General features: G+C 45.1%; 1 protein-coding gene across 2 annotated transcripts in view; it reads right to left on the bottom strand.

Annotated features, from left to right (window-relative positions):
- Positions 1-3,032: 3,032 nt before the first annotated feature.
- DTYMK (deoxythymidylate kinase) overlaps positions 3,033-21,587 on the bottom strand; it is a 46,678-nt gene continuing 28,123 nt past the window's right edge. For both annotated transcript variants that reach the window (XM_069975317.1, XM_069975316.1), the window contains exons 5-6: positions 19,623-19,820; positions 3,033-4,116 (exon numbers count right to left, since the gene is read on the bottom strand). In XM_069975317.1, the coding sequence (XP_069831418.1) occupies positions 4,000-4,116; positions 19,623-19,820 (315 nt within the window). In that variant the 3' untranslated portion in view covers positions 3,033-3,999. The remainder of the gene's footprint in view (positions 4,117-19,622; positions 19,821-21,587) is intronic.

Raw genomic sequence — 21,587 nt, 5'->3', positions numbered from 1 at the left:
GTTTTCAGAAAAATGACCCTGAAATGAGTTTGTTTCGTATCGCAAAAAATATGGCCTCATGTGGGTTTGTAGGTAAAAAAAAAAAATTACAAGCGATATGGCCTTTTAAAACACAAGGAGGACAAAACAAAAGTACAAAAAATGAAAAGTGGCCTGGGAGGGAAGGGGTTGGTGGATACAATATTTTAAAGTGACAGTTTTCTTTTTGTATGAGCACTTCTCTACAGAGCTGTAAAGCCTAAATTCTGCAGTTTTCATACCCTACTTTATTATAGATTTCTTGTTGCTTGGTTCAGTGAAAAAAATGTTTATCATTGGTGGTTTGTGCCACCTGGGCGGGGCTTCACTGACATTAAAGGGGTTATTCCAGCACTACAAAAACATGGCCACTTTTCCCCCTATGGTTGTCTCCAGTTCAAGTGCGGTTTGCAATTAAGCTCCATTTACTTCAATGGAACAGTTTCAAAACCCCACCCAAACTGGAGACAACAGTAGGGGGAAAGTGGCCATGTTTTTGTAGCGCTGGATAACCCCTTTAATGCAGGCCTGTCATGGTAGAAACTAGAGGGGAGCGCAACTGGCTGCTGGATCCTGCTTTTCTCAGCACGCGGGGAGGAGCAGCAGTCACTTAAAAGGCTGATGAGCAGATTGCAGAATGACGAAGCGCTTCGCTTTGTTATTACTGTAGATTTGCTTATCTCCAGTAGAAACCCAATTACCAGAAGTCACACTGGGTGATTGAGGAGGCCATATTGTTTAGAAATACCAGCTGATCATCAATGCATCTGAGAAACCATTTATGTATGCAAATAAAACACATTTACTGCTTCAGCACCACACAGATCTGTGGCATTTTGAACAAATGATTTTAATTAAATAGCAAGCACATTAGATTTTCATCTGGGCCCAATATTAAGGCGCAAGCAAGTATCCCCCTCGTTCCCCGCTTGCTGCCTGTGCTATTACACACACAGCCAAAGTAATATATAGACATTTGGGCCGTTCACAAGATTTAAAGTGTCATTGAAAAAAAAACAAAAAAAAAAAAACCCAAACTTTAGACATGGATCTGAACACTCAGACCCAGGCCAATCAAAACTTATGATATGTCTCTGAGACAGGTACACTTTAGTGTCAAACATGTAATTTTGGAAATGCAAAATATAGCAAGGTACGTCATGACAGGTACACTTTACTCAATTTTCGCCCACATTAGCCAAATAAAATAGCATGAAAATGTCAGGTGAAAGCTGGCGTAGACTTAACATGATGCCCAGCAGCCTCCGCTACACTTGATTTATCACGAGGCATGCACCTGTTCATAAATCCAGTGGCGCAAACCTGGGAACATTTTTAAAAAGTGAGGTGCAAAAGTCAGCTACTGATACACGTGCCCCTTGGCAAATTGCTCAACCCCATGCTAACCTAATTACAGTATTTGTTAAAGTAATCCCCAGCCTGCTATAGATTGTTTAATGGGGTTGCCGAATCCCATATAGGCCAGTGAAATAGGGCTAGTGATCAGCTGACAAGTGTTTCTCAATTTGGCTGTTCTGACTTGCTAAAAAAAAAATTTGAAAACTCAGTAAGGGTATGTGCACACTACGGAAAGTACGTGGATAACTTCCAGTGGATTCTGTGTGCACTCCTGCTTGAATCTCCGCTGGTCCCATAGGCTCTATTCTATGTTCAGGCGGAAAAAAAAACTTGACATAACTCTTTGGACGGACAGTGGAATCTGCCTGAGCATAGAATGGAGGCAGAACTTTAAGCGGGATTTCCATAGTGTGCATATACCCTATAGGAGTGATGATCACAGATAGTTTACTATACTGCTCGGCCCATCTAACATGGTCCTTAGTCACAGCTGAGTACCCAAGTCTTTAGCAAAAGATCAAACTGATTGGAAAGCAGAGAAGTGGCTTGAGAGTCACATTTTTTTAGCTGGCATAAACACAAAATAAATATGTATACTAATACGGCTTCTTTAACTTTCACTACATCCTAATACTTGGTACCATACCAAAAACATCCATTTTGATGCTCTGTAGACAGGCAGTACCCCACAAACTATGCTATGTGAAAATTAACGCTTATAAATAAAATGAGAAATAATTATTTCACTGATGTCACCATATTTTCATTGTGTGGGGTGAGTGTAAAATTGTGACCCACAGTGTATCAAAGCTGGGTGAATAATAGAATTACAGCTGTAAAGATGTCAGTCTGGTGTGTACAAATGTGTAATGTAGTACTGTAAGACAGTTTCCACTATTTATATGTAATATTGAGGCTTCCATAAACAGGTAAAGCTACAGTACTCAGATTTTCCTTTATTATTTTAAGAGTTCATTGTTTTTATCATACAATAAATTCAACGCCAAACATCTTTACATTCTTCTGTATACAAATTATATATTTTTTGTAAGTTACATATTTTACTTGCAAAAATAACATGGTAACCATTTTCCTGTTGGGAATATGGATGACAGCAGAAGATGGTTGCCAACGAGTGTACTGGAGGTTTGCTCATCTTCATTGCTATCACATTTTACCAACCTGTAGGACATTAAAAGGATATGCACACTGGTAGTCAATCGGCCCAAGCTACAGTCCTGGACAAGACCAATTGGGTTAAGGTTAGGTTGTCCAAAAAATTACCAATTACAAATACACTTATTATGGGAAATGCTTATAAAGTGCTTTTTCCCTGCACTTACTACTGCATCAAGGCTTCACTTACTGGATAACATGGTGATGCTCACCACCCGACTCCCTGAGCTGTGCGGGCTGTGGCTGCTAGAGAGGATGATGGTAGGGCGATGCTCAGTGTCCCTCTGCCATCATCCTCTCCAGCAGCCACGGCCCGCACAGCTCTGGGAGCCAGGTCATGACATCATTTTATCCAGGAAGTGAAGCCTTGATGCAGTGCAGGAAAAGGCACTTTATAAGCATTTCCCGTAATAAGTGTATATTGGTAATTTGTATAACTTTTGTGTGTGTTGGGTGGGGTGGGGGGGGGTGGGGGGTGGGCGGGAATTCAATGCTTTAATAAAAAATTTTGCCGGACTTCACCTTTAAGCAATCTTTGTTACAAGGGTTCCTATTCAGGCAAGTGGAGTTTCAATAAAAAGTACAGATAATCTTATGGCTTACATTGCTATGTAGTCATGTAAGCAGTCTGGAAAATTTTTTCTGACAGTTTCCCTTCAATTCCTCATGAAAAAATGTGACAGTAGTAAATATGGGTCAATAGCAGAGACACACCTGTATCTACTTTACCGTGCAAATATACAACAACAATAATATGGAATTGGACCCTATGCATGCATCATAAGTTAAGGCAGTGTAACAATTACCTTATGTACATACTTTACATGTGAATGAATTGAAATTTGCATCACTGATTGATAAATTATACATTAACTCATGCGTCAAGCAATTTACAGCATATCACAACATTGCTTGTATATAAATATTCAAGGTTAAAAATCCGAATGCACCCAGCTTGGTTGTAACAATTAAAAACTAAGCTAAATCAGTTTACAGTAGGTAGTTAAGTGTGCACATAAGGTATAGAATAAGATTGCATTTTAATGAAGATATTCCCGTTACCATAATGTCTGACAGCTTTACGATTAAAGTGCCTTTAAAGGGGATATCGTAAAAAAAATCCCTAACAATTAAAATTTAACAATTAGTAACTCCCCTTTCCCCTCCAGCACCAATGCTCCATTCAGAATTCAGTCAGAACCCCTCAGCCAATTAATGTTATTGGGGGTCACAGGCTGTACTCCTGGCATCACCACCCTATGATGCCAGGAGTACTTCCCATGACTGCTGCAGGGGTCACATGACAATAGCTCCACAAAGATGACCGAGGTGCAGACCGAAGCCTGAATTGACTGACTGACATAAGCACTAATGGTTTCAAAGATTTTTTTTTTATGAATAACCCCTTTAATATCAAAGCAATTATAATCCCAGCAAATGTCCACATCAGTCCTGGACCCACAGTTTTCCAATTGGTTGATCCCTGGCTTCCATTATGATTGCTTCGCTCAGCTGTTTTATAGCATTGTGAACATCTTCCATACTCTGTGCTGCGTCAACAATCTGATAAAACAAAAAGAAATTCAAATAAGCATTAAGCTTGAAATACAGCTTTGTTCACATCTGCATTGTTCAGAGTTCTGCTCCGAATTCCTTTAAGAGTATAAACCCACACACCGTATATGCAGCGCATTTACTGCTGCGATACGCAGCAAACTCGCAGCAGATTAGATCTAAATAACTGAACATAGCATCAAATCTGTACCAACAAATCTGCTGCGTATTTGTTGCATATCTGCTGCGTATACGGTGTGTGGGTTTATACCCTAAACCAGAGTGGAGAAAGCCATGCAGGCATCCTCCTTAAGGGTACAAACCCACTTGCCGGATCTGCAGCAAGTCTCCTTGCTGCGTTTTTGCAGCGAGACTCGCTGCAGATCCCAGCCCTATACTTTCATTAGCAGAGAAACTCGCAGCAGGGATGTACATCCCTGCTGCGATTTTGTCTGCAGCCCTCCCCATTAACCCCCTAGCCGCCGGACATTATACATTACCGGGTCCCCGTTCCTGCTTGCTTCGGGGCTCCCGGTGTCTTCACGGCCCGCCCGGCCAATCAGTGCGCTGCGGCAGGGCAGCGCACTGATTGGCCGGGCAGAACGTGCCGGGAGCCGCCAAAGCAAGCAGGAGCGGGGACTTGGTAATGTATATCCTGCCCGCCCCCCCTGCCCCCGGCCGCATGATCCACCCCCCGGGCTGACGATCGTCCCCTGCACCCCCCGGCCGCACGGGCTGCGGGGGGCGATAGTGCGGCCGGGGGCAATCGGGGCTTCAGGGGGGGGCGGGCAGGATATACATTACCAGGTCCCCGCTCCTGCTTGCTTCGGCGGCTCCCGGCATGTTCTGCCCGGCCAATCAGTGCGCTGCCCTGCCGCAGCGCACTGATTGGCCGGGCGGGCCGTGAAGACACCGGGAGCCCCCAAGCAAGCAGGAACGGGGACCCGGTAATGTATAATGTCCGGCGGCTAGGGGGTTAATGGGGAAGGCTGCAGACAAAATCGCAGCAGGGATGTACATCCCTGCTGCGAGTTTCTCTGCTAATGAAAGTATAGGGCTGGGATCTGCAGCGAGTCTCGCTGCAAAAACGCAGCAATGAGACTCGCTGCAGATCCGGCAAATGGGTTTGTAACCTAAAACAATTTCCCTTCTGAACAAATTATGCCCTTTGCTCAGGATGGAGGCTAAATAAGGCTACGTTCACATCAGCGTTTGATCATCGGCACCATTCAGTCTAGCTTTTCCGTTTTGGAGTAAGTAAAACGGAAACTGTCGGATCCGTTAAAATCCCCATAGATTCCCATGATATTTTAGTGTGCTCCGTTTGCCCTAATTGTGCTCCGTTTGCATGCAATCCGTTCAAGATCCGTTTTTTGAACGGAAAAAAATTGTGTTTGCAGTATTTTTCTTTCAGCCTAAAAAAACGGATCACGAATGGAAAGTGCATTTCCGTGTTTTTTTTACATTGTCAATGAGGACGGATCTAAAACGGAAGGTATTTGTGTTCACATCTGTTTTTTTTCATCAGTTTTTGCACTGAGCTTGCGCAGAAGCAGCAAGAAACCAAAGAAAAATTAACGGATAGAAAAACGGATGCTGACTGATGCAAACCGATGTACAAAAGTCAGTTTTTTTAAGCCAAAATACAAACGGACCATTAAAAAAAGATGAACATTTTGCAATCAGTTTGCATCAGTCTGCTCATCAGTTTATGCTCATCCGTTTAATTAATATAGACGGATCAGTTAGAAAAAAAGAAAACCGCTAGTGTGGCTGAGCCCTAAGATCAGAGGGGATCATACAATCTCAAGCATAGGGACCCTAAATTACTATTGTCAGGCTGTGCATGCAAGCCTTTGCTTAATTCATTCTCCACAGAGCTACTGAAGATAGACTAAGGTAGCTTTTGTCCATCTCCGGCAGATAATGAATTGAGCGGTCCCACACATGCACAGCCCAAAACTACATCAGTGAATTTAGGGTCCCCATTCTGAAGATTGCAGAGGACGAACAGCTGGACCCCCACAATTCCTTACTTATGCCGTAACCTGTGGATAGGGCATTACTTATCCAGATTGGAATACTACTTAAGTAATGTTGACACTGGGTATTTTAATACAAATTCAGCAAAAGACACGTCGTCTACATCTCATTTATTTCTATGACAATTCCTTCTTACAGCGCACCCTTTATTTATTTATTTTTAATCCGTTTAAAGAATTTACCTAGCCCCTTTGTTCTACACTGAAGTCATTTGGTAGATTTAGGGTCCATTCACACTGAGTAAAACAGGTGGAATTCCACGCGGAGCCCTCGCCACGGACTCTGCTCGGGATCTTGCCTGCCTGAGTGTGTCAATATGATGCCTCTCGCGCACCTCCACTGTAAGGGCCCTACTCCACAGGAACGATAATCGGCCCCATTCGGCCGATTATCGCTCGGTGGAATAGAGAGAACGATCAACCAATGATAGTGTCATCGGCTGATCGTTCATTTAGGGCCAGACCTAAAATCATCGTTCCCCCACTGCGCATCGCTACGGTGGAATAGCGGTGCGCGTTGGGCGGCCAACGATTTGAGAAGCAGCATACATTACCTGCAGGGCTTCTCCTCCGCTGTGTCTTCCTCCCCGGGTCCCGCGCGCTCTAGCTTCAGAATGGCCTGCCAGCTGACCTCCGCGGCCTGTGATTGGCTGAGTGGCCTGTCAGCTGACAAGCCATTCTGAAGCTAGAGCACGCGGGACCCGGGGAGGAGGACAGAGCGGAGGAGAAAACCTAACAGGTAATGTATGCTGCAAAGACATCGGTAACGATGTCCCTGCAGCCCTCGCTCAACGATCAGGCCGTGGAATGGGCCCAGTAAACAAGTGCTCGTTTACATCGTTGATCGGGCCCTGCTTGGCCCGTGGAATAGGGCCCTAAGAATGGACATGTAAAATGGTAAACTGACTCAATATCTTTATTCTATACGTCAGTCTCAATACAACGATATGCCTGTTTTCATAGCTTCTCAGGTTTTATGATTTCTTTACAGTAAATCTTTTTGCAAATAATTGATTACATTAGAGCGGAATATATTAGGTTTTTTGTTTTCTCCACGTTTTTATAAACATTTTTATTTCTCACAATTGTTAAGTTCCCCTGGGGGACTATTAAATACAATCATTAAATTGCATATACTGATCAATGTTATCAGTGCTCTTCACATACAACCTGCATGGAGTTGAGAACACCTCCCTGCAATCATACTGCTCCTGCCACTTAACGCCACGATCGCTTAAACACTATGATCACATAATTTAAGGGGTTAATGACAGGCTGCAGTGTGATCGCTAATGCTTATCATTAACTGTGAGGGCCCGGCTGCTGACAGTAGCCGGTCCTCACCCGCTATGAAGTGAGCTCAGCTCCTGAGCTTGCGTCACAGCGCCGTAGGTACCTAATGCTGTACGGGTACGTCATGGGTCGTCTATTGACAGGCGTCCATGCTGTGCCCTTGTGGCATAGGTCGACTAGGAGGTTAAAAGACAAGTGAAATTATCACCATTAAATACCTATGTTGATAAAATAAAAGTAAGTGGTCAACCCACAAGACTATATTAATTTACTGAAAGAGTAGTGGATGCCTGGAATAAACTTCCAGCAGATGTGGTACAGCAACTGAATTCAAACATGCCTGAGACTAAAAATATCTATCTTAAAGGGGAACTCCACATAAAGAAAACCTGTTTCCTATTAAAAGTACATTAAGGGTGCGTTCACACATACAGGATCTGCAGCAGATTTGATGGCGCAGATTTGAAAGCCTAGAGTTACTTTGCATTGAATCTGCGCCATCAAATCTGCTGCAGATCCTGTACTTGTGAACGCACCCTAAAAGTTATATAGATGTGTCTATATAATGTATTACCATATCTGTACAGTTCTGCCACACTGGTAGCTGATAGACAGACAGGAAGTGAAGAAAAATGGCCTCTGTGCCAATCCACATTGTCTCCTGCTCCTTCTGCTCTCCCCCCTTAGGAGACAAATCTTCCATGCCTCTGTCTCACATTGTGTGTGTTTGCCGAGCGCAGGCTGATGATGCAGACTCTGCAGTGAAATTAAGGCTGTGTTCACACGTTTGAATTTCATTGCAGTACTGCAGCGTCGTCACAAAAATGTTGTGAAACAATGTTAAATGGCAGAGAGGATCAGAGCCGTCACTGCCAATCCCAGCTGGACAAAAAACAAGGCATAAAACAGTATATCCTGTGTACGATAAAATCGGATAAAGTCCTTATTGTGGGGCTCAACCTCAAAGATAAAAGATGCTTGATCATAAAATGTGCGCGGTGGAGAGAGGAAAAAAAAAAAAAAAAAAAAAAAAGTACTTTATTTCAATATCAGCGTTACAGGTAGAGAATACAGCGTGCTGTGTGGTGTTACAGGTAGAGAATACAGCGTGCTGTGTGGTGTTACAGGTAGAGAATACAGCGTGCTGTGTGGTGTTACAGGTAAAGAATACAGTGTGCTGTGTGGTGTTACAGGTAGAGAATACAGCGTGCTGTGTGGTGTTACAGGTAGATAATACAGCGTGCTGTGTAGTGTTACAGGTAGAGAATACAGTGCTGTGTGGTGTTACAGGTAAAGAATACAGTGTGCTGTGTGGTGTTACAGGTAGAGAATACAGCGTGCTGTGTGGTGTTACAGGTAGATAATACAGCGTGCTGTGTGGTGTTACCACAATGAAATTATAAGGTACTGCAAATAATTCAGGAACACAATGGGGGAGATTTATCAAACATGGTGTAAAGTGAAACTGGCTCAGTTGCCCCTAGCAACCAATCAGATTCCACTTTTCATTCCTCACAGACTCTGATTGGTTGCTAGGGGCAACTGGGCCAGTTTCACGTTACACCATGTTTGATAAATCTCCCCCAATGAAACTACAACGTGTAAAAACAGCCTAAATGTTCTGAAACAGATTTGGGCGGGGAGTGGGCAGGTTGGGGGACTGTGATTAACAGCTGAGGGAAAGCATTGCATTCTGGAACCTGTAGTACTGTGTACAGCTGCTCAACCAGGAAGTACAACCACACAATACAGAACAAAACCCTACGAAACAAATAGATTTTTGGTAGTTTCAAAACTGGGTTAGATAAGTAATGCTTTATGCTTCTGCAGACGTTTCATATTTTTTTAAACCTCTACTTGGAGTTCCCCCTTTAAGGCTGTGTTTCCACATACATGTTCAGATTGCTTTCCAAACCATGCCCACATTTCTTAACCAATAGTCATACAGTTTTTTTTTTTTTTTTAAACTCGTTTTATTGAAGTATGTACACCGATATTCACAGACATTTGCATATACAGAATGTACGGAAAGATCAATAAAGGTGACATACAAACATCAAAAGTCAGTCTGCCGTTTTCATTATGTATATAACAAGTCTCTCTACAGCCGCAAGAGATAAAGAGGAGTATAAAAAAAAGAAATATACAGGAAAAGTGAAGATAGGTGGTCAACAACATAAAATATAATCAGGACATCAGGGTACCAGTCATACAGGAGTCTGCCCTCCTAGACATCATTTCTCGCTCTCATATATTGGTTAGGAGAGTAGTTCGTACAAGGTGACGAGCAACACCCCCCCCCCCCCCCCCCCCCCCCCCCCCCCCCGGACCTTATTAAATTTAGATACACATCCCCTATTTTTATAGGTCACATACATATATGGTAACATTGAATTCACCAACGCCTGCCATTTCCTTACAGTAGGCGACCTAGCATCCATCCACCTGATGGCCACACTTTTCCGTGCCATGAAGAGGGCCTCCCTCACAAATTCTCTGGTGATGTGACCACTGTTCCTCGTCTAAGATTCCAAATAGACAGATTTTAGGGTCATGTGGCACAGCTACCGTTAACACGTCCTCAAGGACCTCCAATACCCTCCACCAGAACTCCTGCACCGGCGGACAATCCCACATCATATGCCAAAAGTCGGAGGAAGGTACAACGGTGGCACTCCGTTCCAGGACATTTGCCCATCCTATGTAACCTTATTGGAGTCAAATAGCTCTGGTGTGTGATAAAGAGCTGTGTAATTTATTAGTTGCAGCAGGGGAAACTGATACATGAGAAGCTAACATATCTAACCATATATCATCTGTAATGGCAGATATCTTAGCTTCCCAGCAAACCCTGACCGGAAGGGTTTCTAGTTCTAATTTTGAGGGAAGTAAATAAGAGTAAATGGCCGATATAAGGCCCCTGGGGACCGAAGACCTAATTATCCCTATCAGTGGGAATTTAAAAAACGGTGGTCCAGTGGAGGGGAACTGAGCCCATGCTGAAGGCATGTCTTAGTTGCTTATAACGATAGACAGACTCCCTGGTTAAGCCAAAAGAGTCTTGGAAATATTGAAAATCAAGGAACCCCTGATTCCCATATATACGTCCCCCACCTTTGTAACCCCACGGTTGATCCAGAATGAGGGCTATAATGCTTCAGATATATGGGCAAAGTGGGGATTATGCAAAAGAGGCATTTCCAGTATGTTATCCGTAAATGCTAGGAGTTTCTTAGTTTCCACCCACACCTGCCTCCCCAGTTTATGCATTGGGGAGTAATTTAGTATCGCGAGGCATCCCACCCTCCAATACAGGACACAGATGTTTGAGTCCCAGGACATGAGCTAAATGATGCTCCCTGTTGGGTAAGATAGCTGCCTCCACCCACTTGGCAAGATAACGTAGTTGCCCAGCCAGGTAATAAATAAACATATCGGGCAATGCCATACCTCCCAGATCCTTGGGACATTGTAGGGTAGTCTGCTTTAGTTTAGCCCTATTAGATCCCCACACAAAGGGGTGGAACATATAGCGTAACCTTTTAAAGAAGTATAAAGGAACCGGCACTGCCGCATGCTCCAATATATATATAGGCATAATAATCATTTTAATGAGATTAATGCGGCCAGCCACTGCCAACGGTAGGGAGGCCCAATTATGAAATTTGGTACGAATATATTCTAATAGGGGAAACACATTGGTTTAAAGGTCATCTGAGGAGTAATTAATTATGATTCCCAGATATTTAAAGCTACTCACTACCTTAGAATCTCGCACCTGTGGCCCCCCCATCCCCCCCTCCTGCAGCGGCATAAAATAGGACTTGGACCAGTTGATTTGGAGGCCGGAGAAAGATCCAAACCTCTCAATCATTTGTATGGCTATGTGCAGTGTATTTTCTGGGTCTGACATAAAAAGCACCATATCATCGGCATACAGACCGATACGGTCTTCTCTGATGCCATTAATAACTCTTGTAGGCCGGTGTCTTTCTAATGGTAAGTGCCAGGGGTTCAATTACCACCGCAAACAGGAGGGGCGATAGGGGACACCCATTTAATGAAGATAGGGCCAAAGCCAAACCTTCTTAGTAACTCCATCAGATATGGCCATTCTACGGAATCGAATGCTTTAGCCGTATCGAGTTATGCAATTGCCCAATCTGCCTTCCTTGCTCCCCCCCGCCTGGACCACCGCCTGCACCCGCCTAATATTTTCTGACGTAGACCGCCATGGCATAAAGCCTGACTGATCGCAATGGATGATACTCAGAATTACTTTGTTTAACCCCTTAGTGACCGCCGATACGGCTTTCTACGGCGGTCACTAATGGGCCTTATTCTGCTGCCATCAGCTTTTTACGGCGATGGCAGAGAATAAGGCTGCGGGGCCGGGACGGCCCCCACCCCATCCCCCCCGGCTACCGGAGGTAGCTGAGGGGTTGGGGCAGTGTGTGAGGTCCGTCCCGGCCCCCCCCCTTACCGACGATCGCCGCTATTAACGTTATAGCGGCGACCGTCGGTAAATGAGAGTACCGGTGCCGCCGCCACCTTTCATCTCCCCCCGCCGTGAATCTACGGCGGGGGGAGATGAAATAAGTATCCCCCAGACCTCAGATCAGCCCCCCCTAGTGCCCCGATAACTAACCCCCCTCCCCCGGCGGCCATCATTTCCAAGATGGCCGCCGCTATCGCTGTGAACCGACTAACGTCGGTTCACAGCGATTAAAAGGTTAAAATGAATGAAAGCCCCATGGTCTCCGCCACCGGAGGTAGCGGAGAGCATGGGGCAGTCATCGGGGACCCCCCTGTGGGGTCCCGGTACAAGCGATCAGCGGTATATACTATATACCGCTGATCGCTTGTGCCATGTGCTCCCGGCACTTTTTATCCCCTGTCACCATGAATGATTGGTGACAGGGGATAAAAAGTGATGTCCCCCCACCCCCCAAGTCGCCCCCCACCCCCCCTGTCACCCCCGTCCCCCAGTCACCCCCCCGTTCCCCATATACTCACCGGATCGACGGAGCTCCTTCCTCCTCGACGTCCTGGCTGGTTATGAAGTGCGCATGCGCTTCACAACCAGCCAACTCTGAAAATTTAAAGTGACAGAGACCAATTTGGTCTCTGTCACTGAACTATGATTACTGAGATAGAAAATATCACAATAATCATAGTAATACAGTGAAAATGAATATGTAAAGTACAAAAAGTGACAAACATACAAAAAAATAAAACACACACTTTTTATTATAGTAATAATTACAGTTTACTCCCAAATTACCCCTAACCCCTCCCCAGATTACCCGTAACCACCGCACGTTGCCCGTAACCACCGCACGTTGCCCGTAACCACCGCACGTTGCCCGTAACCACCGCAAATTGCCAGTGACCCCCTCCAGATTGCCCGTAACCACCCCAAATTACATGTACCCACCCCAGATTACCTATAAGCACTTCAGTTTATCAGTAACAATCCCAGATTGTCTGTAACCCTTCCAGGTTGCACATAACCCCCCCAGGTTCCCCGTAATCATGCCAGATTACATGTAACCCCCCCAGATTGCACGTAACCACTGCGCGTTGCCTCTGACCACGCCACGATGCCTCTGACCACCGCACGTCGCCTCTGACCACCGCACGTCGCCTCTGACCACCGCACGTCGCCTCTGACCACCGCACGTCGCCTCTGACCACCGCACGTCGCCTCTGACCACCGCACGTCGCCTCTGACCACCGCACGTCGCCTCTGACCACCGCACGTCGCCTCTGACCACCGCACGTCGCCTCTGACCACCGCACGTCGCCTCTGACCACCGCACGTCGCCTCTGACCACCGCACGTCGCCTCTGACCACCGCACGTCGCCTCTGACCACCGCACGTCGCCTCTGACCACCGCACGTCGCCTCTGACCACCGCACGTCGCCTCTGACCACCGCACGTCGCCTCTGACCACCGCACGTCGCCTCTGACCACCGCACGTCGCCTCTGACCACCGCACGTCGCCTCTGACCACCGCACGTCGCCTCTGACCACCCCAAATTGCCAATGACCCCCTCCAGATTGCGGTGCCCATGTCAGATTACAGGTACCCACCCCAGATTGCCTATAAGAACTTCAGTTTATCCGTAACCACCCCACATTGCCCGTAACCACCCCACGTTGCCCGTAACCACCCCAGATTGTCAGTAAGCACTGCAGGTTGCGCGTAACCACCCCACGTTGCCCGTATCCACCTCAGATTGTCTGTAAGCACTGCAGGTTGCCCGTAACCAGCCAACGTTGCCTGTAACCACCCCAGATTGTCTGTAAGCATTGCAGGTTGCCCGTAACCACCCCACGTTGCCCGTATCCACCCCAGATTGTCTGTAAGCACTGCAGGTTGCCCGTAACCACCCCACGTTTCCCGTAACCATCCCAGATTGTCTGTAAGCACAGCAGGTTGCCAGTAACCAGCCCACGTTGTCCGTAACCACCCCAGATTACCTGTAACCACCTCAGGTTGCTCATAACCACCCCTGGTTGCCCGTAACCACCCCACATTACCTGTAATCTAATTTTTTTTATCTTATTTTAGTAACTGCGCTATTCTAATAACCATTACTAGCTGCGGTTTTGCTCCTGTAAATCGGCGCTCCTTCCCTTCTGAGCCCTGCTGTGTGCCCATACAGTGGTTTATGCCCACATATGGGGTACCGTTGTACTCAGGAGAACCTGCGTTACAGATTTTGGGGTACGTTTTCTCTCCTGTTCCTCGTCAAATTGAGAAATTTCAAACTAAACCAACATATTATTGGAAAAATTCGAGTTTTTCATTTTACTGGCCAATTTTGAATACTTTCCTCTAATACCTGTGGGGTAAAAATGGTCACCACACCCCAAGATGAATTCTTTGAGGGGTGCTCTTTCCAAGATGTGGTGACTTTTGGGGGGAATCTATTCTGCTGACACTACAGGGGCTCAGCAAACGCACCTAGCGCTCAGAAACTTCTTCAGAAAAATCTGCACTGAAAATGCTAATTGGCGCTCCTTCCCTTCTGAGCCCGGCTGTGTGCCCATGCAGTGGTTTATGCCCACATATGGGGTACCATTGTACTCAGGAGAACCTGCTTTACATATATTGGGGTGACATTTCTCTCCTGTTCCTCGTGAAATTGAGAAATTTCAAACTAAAGGAACATATTATTGGAAAAATTCGAGTTTTTCATTTTTACTGTCTACTTTTGAATACTTTCCTCAAATACCTGTGGGGTCAAAATGCTCACCACACCCCAAAATAAATTCTATGAGGGGTGCACTTTCCAAAATGGAGTGACTTATGGCGAGATTTTACTCCGCTAGCACTACAGGGGCGCTGCAAACGCACCTGGCGCTCAGAAACTTCTTCAGCAAAATCAGCATTAAAAAAGCTAATTGGCGCTCCTTCCCTTTTGAGCCCTCCTGTGTGCCCATGCAGTGGTTTACGCCCACATATGGGGTACCATTGTACTCAGGAGAACCTGCGTTACAAATTTTGTGGTACTTTTTTCCTCTTGTTCCTCGTGAAATTGAGAAATTTCAAACTAAACGAACATATTATTGGAAGAATTCAAGTTTTTCATTTTTACTGTCTTCTTTTGAATACTTTCCTGTAATACCTGTGGGGTCAAAATGGTCACCACACACCAAGATGAATTCTTTGAGGGGTGTACTTTCCAAAATGGGGTGACTTATGGGGGGTTTTCTCTCTGCTGACACTACAGGGGCACTACAAACGCACCTGGCGCTCAGAAACTTCTTCAGCAAAATCTGCATTGGAAAAGCTAATTGGCGCTCCCTTCCTTCTGAGCCCTGCTGTGTGCCCATACAGTGGTTTACGCCCACATATGGGGTACCGTTGTACTCAAGAGAACCTGCATTACAAATTTTGGGGTGCTTTTTGTCTCATATTCCTTTTGAAAATGAGAAACTTTAATCTAAACGTATATATTATTGGAAAATTTAAATTTTCAATTTTTTTACTGCCTAATTGTGAATACTTTCCTCCAGCCCCTGTAGGGTTAAAATGCTCATTATACCCCTAGATTAATTCTTTAAGGTGTGTAGTTTCCAAAATGGGGTCACTTATGGGGGTTTTCAGGATACCAGACTTCTAAATCCATTTAAAAAAAGAACTGGTCCCTAAAAAAATCTGTTTCACGAAAATGTGATAATTTGCTGATAAATTTCTAAGCCCCATAACACCCTAAAAAAGTAAAATATGTTTACCAAATTATGCCAGAATAAAGAAGACATATTGGTAATGTGACTTAGTAACTAATTTATGTGCTACGACTTTCTTTTTTTAGAAGCAGAGAATTTCAAAGTTCATAAAATGCAAATTTAAATTTTTCATGATATTTTGATGTTTTTCACAAAAAACACACAAAGTAGTGACCAAATTTTGCCACTAACATAAAGTGCCATATGTCACGAAAAAACAATCTCAGAATCGCTAGCATACGTTAAAGCATCACTGAGCTATGAGAGCATAAAGTGAGACAGGTCAGATTTTGAAAAATTAGCCTGGTCATTAAGGCCCAAACTAGCTGCAGCACAAAGGGGTTAAGTGATTGGCTAGTAGCTTAGCTAGGATTTTATAATCCAGGTTGAGGAGCGATATGATGTACATTCATGTGGGCTCTTATCTGGTTTCAACAACACAACAATAGTTGCATCATATAGGGATTCAGGGAGGGTACCAGTATGTAGGGCCTCACGATACATAGCTACCAGCCCAGGTGTTATCTGTTCCGCATACAATTTGTATACCTCTGCCGGGATGCCGTCCGGGCTCGGGGATTTACCCTTCTTAATGTCAGCTATCGCTTCGGTCACCTCCTCCAGCGTGACATCAGCCTCCAATGCCTCTTTCTCGTCCACAGACAAGGTCGGAAAGGTAATCTCATCTAAGTAGCTGTTTATTGCTTCCGCACTACATGTTGCCCTCGAGGCATACAACTCTTCATAAAAAAAAAATCTGACACTGAGCAGCTATATCTTTAATTTTGTGGTGTAATACACCTGTCTGATCTATGATTTTTAGAACAGCTGGAGACAGTCACGGTGAACTAGGAAGGCCAGCAGTTTGCTCGATTGGTTACCCAACTCAAAGAAAGATTGTTTTGCAAAAAATAGTTTCCTATCCGCTTTCTCACGGACGCAAAGATGATATCTCCTACCCACATTCAACCATCAGTCCTTATTTGCCGCAGTTGGGTCTGCAACATACACTCTCGCCAAATCCAGACACTGTTGTGCTAGGTCTCTCTTCTCTCTGCCACTCTTTTAATGTAAGATATTGTGGACTGCATGCACACCCTCAGATAGGCCTTGAACGTTTCCCACACTACCAGTCTATCTTCATGCGCCTCATGTGCCGTAAAAAATAGCTGCAATTGGTTGGGTATCCTATTGTGCTCCCCTATTAATTTGAGCCAGAATGGGTGTATGCGATAGGATTTAGGTTTAGGGTGTTCCCGCAGAGCAATATCTAGAATAGCCAGCAAGTTGTCTGAAGGGCCTCTCACCCCATATCTTATTTGGGATACAAGGGGAATAACACATGGACTGCTGAATATGTAATCGATTCTGGAAAGGGTGTTACAGCCAACATTATGACAGGAGTAGGTACGTACTGTAGGGGATTGAAAGCGAAAGATGTCCCCACAACCCATATCTACCAAGAAAGTTTGTAGTGGAGTTACTGGTTTGTAGTGGAGTTACTGGTTGAGGGGGGACACTAGCATATCTATCCATTAGAGTATCCACCACCATGTTCATATCTCCCATACATAGCACTTTAGCACCTGGGTGAGATGCCGCAAACCGAGCAGCCTGATGTAGGATTCTCGTTAAGGCAGGAGGAGGAAGATATCCCCAACAAGACATATGGGTCATTATCAATCAAGGCAGAAATAAATACATAGCAGCCATTAGGGTCAGTTTGAACCGTCTCTGGGTTCCACTTAAGGGATTTATGTATGAGAAGTGAGACCCCCCTGGAATGCGATGTCCCACATGAGTGCGCCGCCCATTGTACCCAGGGTTTCTTAAGCCATTTTATCGTTTGTGGTGTGAGATGAGATTCTTGGAGACACACTATGTGCGGGTTATACTTGCGTATGTGAGAGGCTATCACCCGTTTCCTCGGACTACTCATTCCCCTGATGTTCCAGGATATCACCGTCAAAGTTGCCATGGTACTGTCGATGACATTTGCGGCATATCGGGCAATCTGCTTCACCCACCCCTCATCTCGGACCATACATTAGAGAAGCTGCATAGGAGAGACTTGTGAAAACATGTAGGACAAAATATCCGGCAAACATATAGGGCAACAGCGCCCTCAAGTGGCATAAAACTATAGCAACCAACCGGGCTGCAACAAGTGCATAGTACTAAAACTGGTAAGGCACAGTAACAGCACCAAAGGGTCTGTGCCTTTGCGCCACTCTGTGTATTCATAGGTGGCATCATGGTTACGGGGGAAGACCCCGGCACACACACATAAGAACATTTCAATCATGCAATAAGGAGTAACCTCAAACATTGTAAAGGCGACTGCGCCCCCCGCACAGTAATAGGTCCAGGACGACACTCACAAGGAGGTAGAACATCCAAACATAACACCCACACCAAGAAAACAGAGGGGCCATTCAGGATAACTAGGTAAAGGAGATCAGCAGGACATATAGTTAACTATCATACATGCATACCAGGATAGTGCATGTACCCTTTCAACGTGTCAGCAACATGCATTCACCCAGTACCAGGAGAAGAATATAGGGTAACACACTCAGTTATCTTCAACAATCCCTAGAACTCTAGAACATAACATGATGAAGGCATAGTCCTCAGTCTTTGCGGGCCGCGTTCCCACGCCGCGAGGCCCACTCCTCAGCCTCCTGTGGCGTAGTAAAGAACACAGAGAGGTCACCATCCACAACCCGGAAGCGTGCCGGGTAGGCCATGGAGTAGGGGATTTTCATCTCACGTAGGCGTCTCTTCACTGCTGTAAAGGTGGCCCTCTTCTTCTGTAGCTCTGCCGAAAAATCCGGGGAAGATAATGTGGCACCATTAAACAGGATCTCCCTCTTTTGCCGCGCCAGGCGTAGCACCATGTCTCTGTCCCTGCTATTCAGAAAACGGGTCAGGAATGGTCTTGCGGCAGCTCCTGGGGACAATGGCCGCGCCGGCACCCTGTGCGCACGCTCGACAGTGACCGCAGCAGAAAAATTCACCTCAGGGAAGAGATCAAGGAGCCACTTTTCAGTAAAGGACACTGGGTCAGGGCCTTCGGCCTTTTCAGGTAAGCCCACTATTGTCAGATTATTTTGTCGCAGTCTGTTCTCTAAATCGGATTTCTGTCTCCAAAGCTCAGCTGCTCTCTCCAATGATGCAATAGACTGAGGCACAGGATCAAGTCTATCTTCTATATCAGAGATTCTGTCCTCTGCCCTTTTCACTTTCTCTCTTATGTTCTGCATGTCCTGTCTTATGAGGCTTACATTGATTTTCACCTCATCTAGTTTCGTAGTCAGTGCGGCTTTGCATGAGGAGATTGCATTCATTAGATCTTTCAAAATGAGTTCTGGGGCTTCCTCATCATCCTGCTCCCCTGTAGCTGACCTGCATCTTGGACGTCCGGCCTGACAAATTCTTGCAGCTTCTCTGCAGCCGTCCGGGTCCGCTTGCTGGTCATGGTAAGCAGGGGCACTCAGGGGACTTTTCGCCCGTCGGGTGAGGAGAAAATATTGCTCAGGATGTCTGAAGGATAGCTGTGTGTGCCCTATCTTGCCGGAGCTCCGCTCACATGCGTCCGCTCCCACTCGTCTCTTGGCCACGCCCCCAATAATTCTGGGAACATCATGTGATTATTGGGGCATGCATGTGTTGTAAATGAAAGAATTATGGGAGAGATTTATCAAACATGGTGTAAAAGAAAACTGGCTCAGTTGCCCCTAGCAATGAATCAGATTCCACCTTTCATTTACCAAAGAGTCTGAGGAATGAAAAGTGGAAAGGTGGAATCTGATTGGTTGCTAGGGGCAACTGAGCCAGTTTCACTTTACACCATGTTTGATAAATCTCCCCCTATGTCTTTATACATAAATCCTTTTTTGGAATACCAAAATGTAGAATGCAGACACATTACTTGCCTTCCAGTTAACAGATTTGTCTTCCATAAGTTCAGCGTAACGCTGTTGCACCTTTTTCTGGAAATCACTTGTTTCATAACGTTCATTTCCATAATCCCCACGTTTAGAAGCTGCCTCAGGAGTTATGTTTAAAAAAAGGACAAGATCTGGCTTTGGAAGTCCAACATCAGGCTGCTTACACCAATGCAAGGACAAATTCTGAAAGAAAAAGCTCACAATTTGGTATACACAAAGTTTTAGTTTTGCATTTGACAAACTTACAAATAAAGCACTAAAATCAATGACAATTAAAATGTTTCCTATAAAGATATGTTCATACAGCCATTTTGCCATTAGAAAACAATCTGTTGTGTCTTTAGGTTTACAACTGTTTTATTAGGGCCCAATTACACCGAGCAATAATCAGGCGAATCAGGCTGATTACACCGCACCTTTTTGTCTGCTACTGGTCAAAAACTATTTTTTGCTCTACCCTAAATGGAGTGTGCGGATTCCAAATCCAAAGTCAGAATTGTTGTAACATGTCAGGAAATTTTGCTATGCATAAGTATGCCTATATTAAGCACTTAAAAAGCATTGAATAATTTTTAATAGAATGAGTTTTAGTCCAACAATTACCTGATCTATGTCAAAGAATGGAATTTCAAAGAGTCTCGGTTTTCAGATTAAAAGTCTGAATTGAGGAAGTACTGTTAAAACTGCTTCAGGCATCTGCTTTAATAGTCATATTTTCCCGTAGCAAAAACAAGCAGTACTCCCCTATCATGTTGAGATTCCATTGGCCTAGATATCTGTTCTCTATTGTATAAATATCTTTATCGAACTGCTCTCCTTATCCCAAACTGGGTGGAATGAAGTCAAGTCGGGAAAGAAATGCATTTTCAATGACATTCAGCAGACAGTTGTTCATACCCTGTAAGCATGTTGTCTACTTATACAGACATGATGGGATGTGATCCCAGAGCCCTGCAAGTCTACAGAGCTAACCACTGAGCCACTATGCTGCTCATAGTAGCATACATGAATGGGACTGCATATGTCACTTCCTGGGTTAAAGGGGTAAGAAATTATTCACAAAATAACACACATTACAAAAGTTACATAACATACATTACAAAGTTGTATATGTGAATCGCCCCCTTCCCGTGTTTCCCGCCCGTGTACCTGGAAGTGTAGGGGAGTATACATATCTGATCCGTGTCGACCGACCCAGTCTGTAATCTTGTCAAAGACGTCATCTTCGGGAGGCCGGCCGACCCACTCCTGCCGGCCCCCCTCTGCAGCTGGTGACGCGGCAATCGCGGCTGAGCACAGTTATGACGCGGCAGAGGGGGGCCGGCATGAGGGACGGGTCTGCCGGCCTCCCAAAGATGACGTATTTGACAAGATTACAGACGGGGTCGGTCGACACAGATCAGGCATGTATACTGCACTACACTTCCGGGTACACGGGAAGGGGGCCATTCACATACATTACAAAGTTGTATAACTTTGTAATGGGTGTTATTTTGTGAATAATTTCTTAGCGCCGCACTACCCCTTTAAAGTGTCACCTTTTTTTTTTCTTTTTTTTTTTTGCAGAAATCAATAGTCCAGGTGATTTTAAGTATTTTTGTAATTGGATTTTTTAGGAAAATATGCCATTATCTGCATTCAAAAAGACTTTCCCCAGCCTCGCCTCCCTCCTCTCTCTCATCCACTGCTGATTGTCAGGAAATCATGTCTTGTTGCATCAGACATGCCCCTGTCTGTTCTATGGAGAGGGGAGGGGGGAGAAGGGAGATTGTTCTCTGCTCTTTGCTGATGACTAAATGATTACACAGTGGGAGCTGTGTAAAAGCCTCTATTCAGAGGTCAGAGAGGTCAGTTCTGACTGTCCGAGGAGATAGCCCAGTGATGTAGGAAGCTTCAAACTGCTTTTTCATGATAAAAATGCCTTTTTTCGGCTAATAAACCCAATTGCAA

The sequence above is a fragment of the Dendropsophus ebraccatus genome, chromosome 6, assembly GCF_027789765.1.
Source record: "Dendropsophus ebraccatus isolate aDenEbr1 chromosome 6, aDenEbr1.pat, whole genome shotgun sequence".
NCBI lineage: Eukaryota > Metazoa > Chordata > Amphibia > Anura > Hylidae > Dendropsophus > Dendropsophus ebraccatus.
This window is presented reverse-complemented; position numbering and strand designations above follow the sequence as displayed.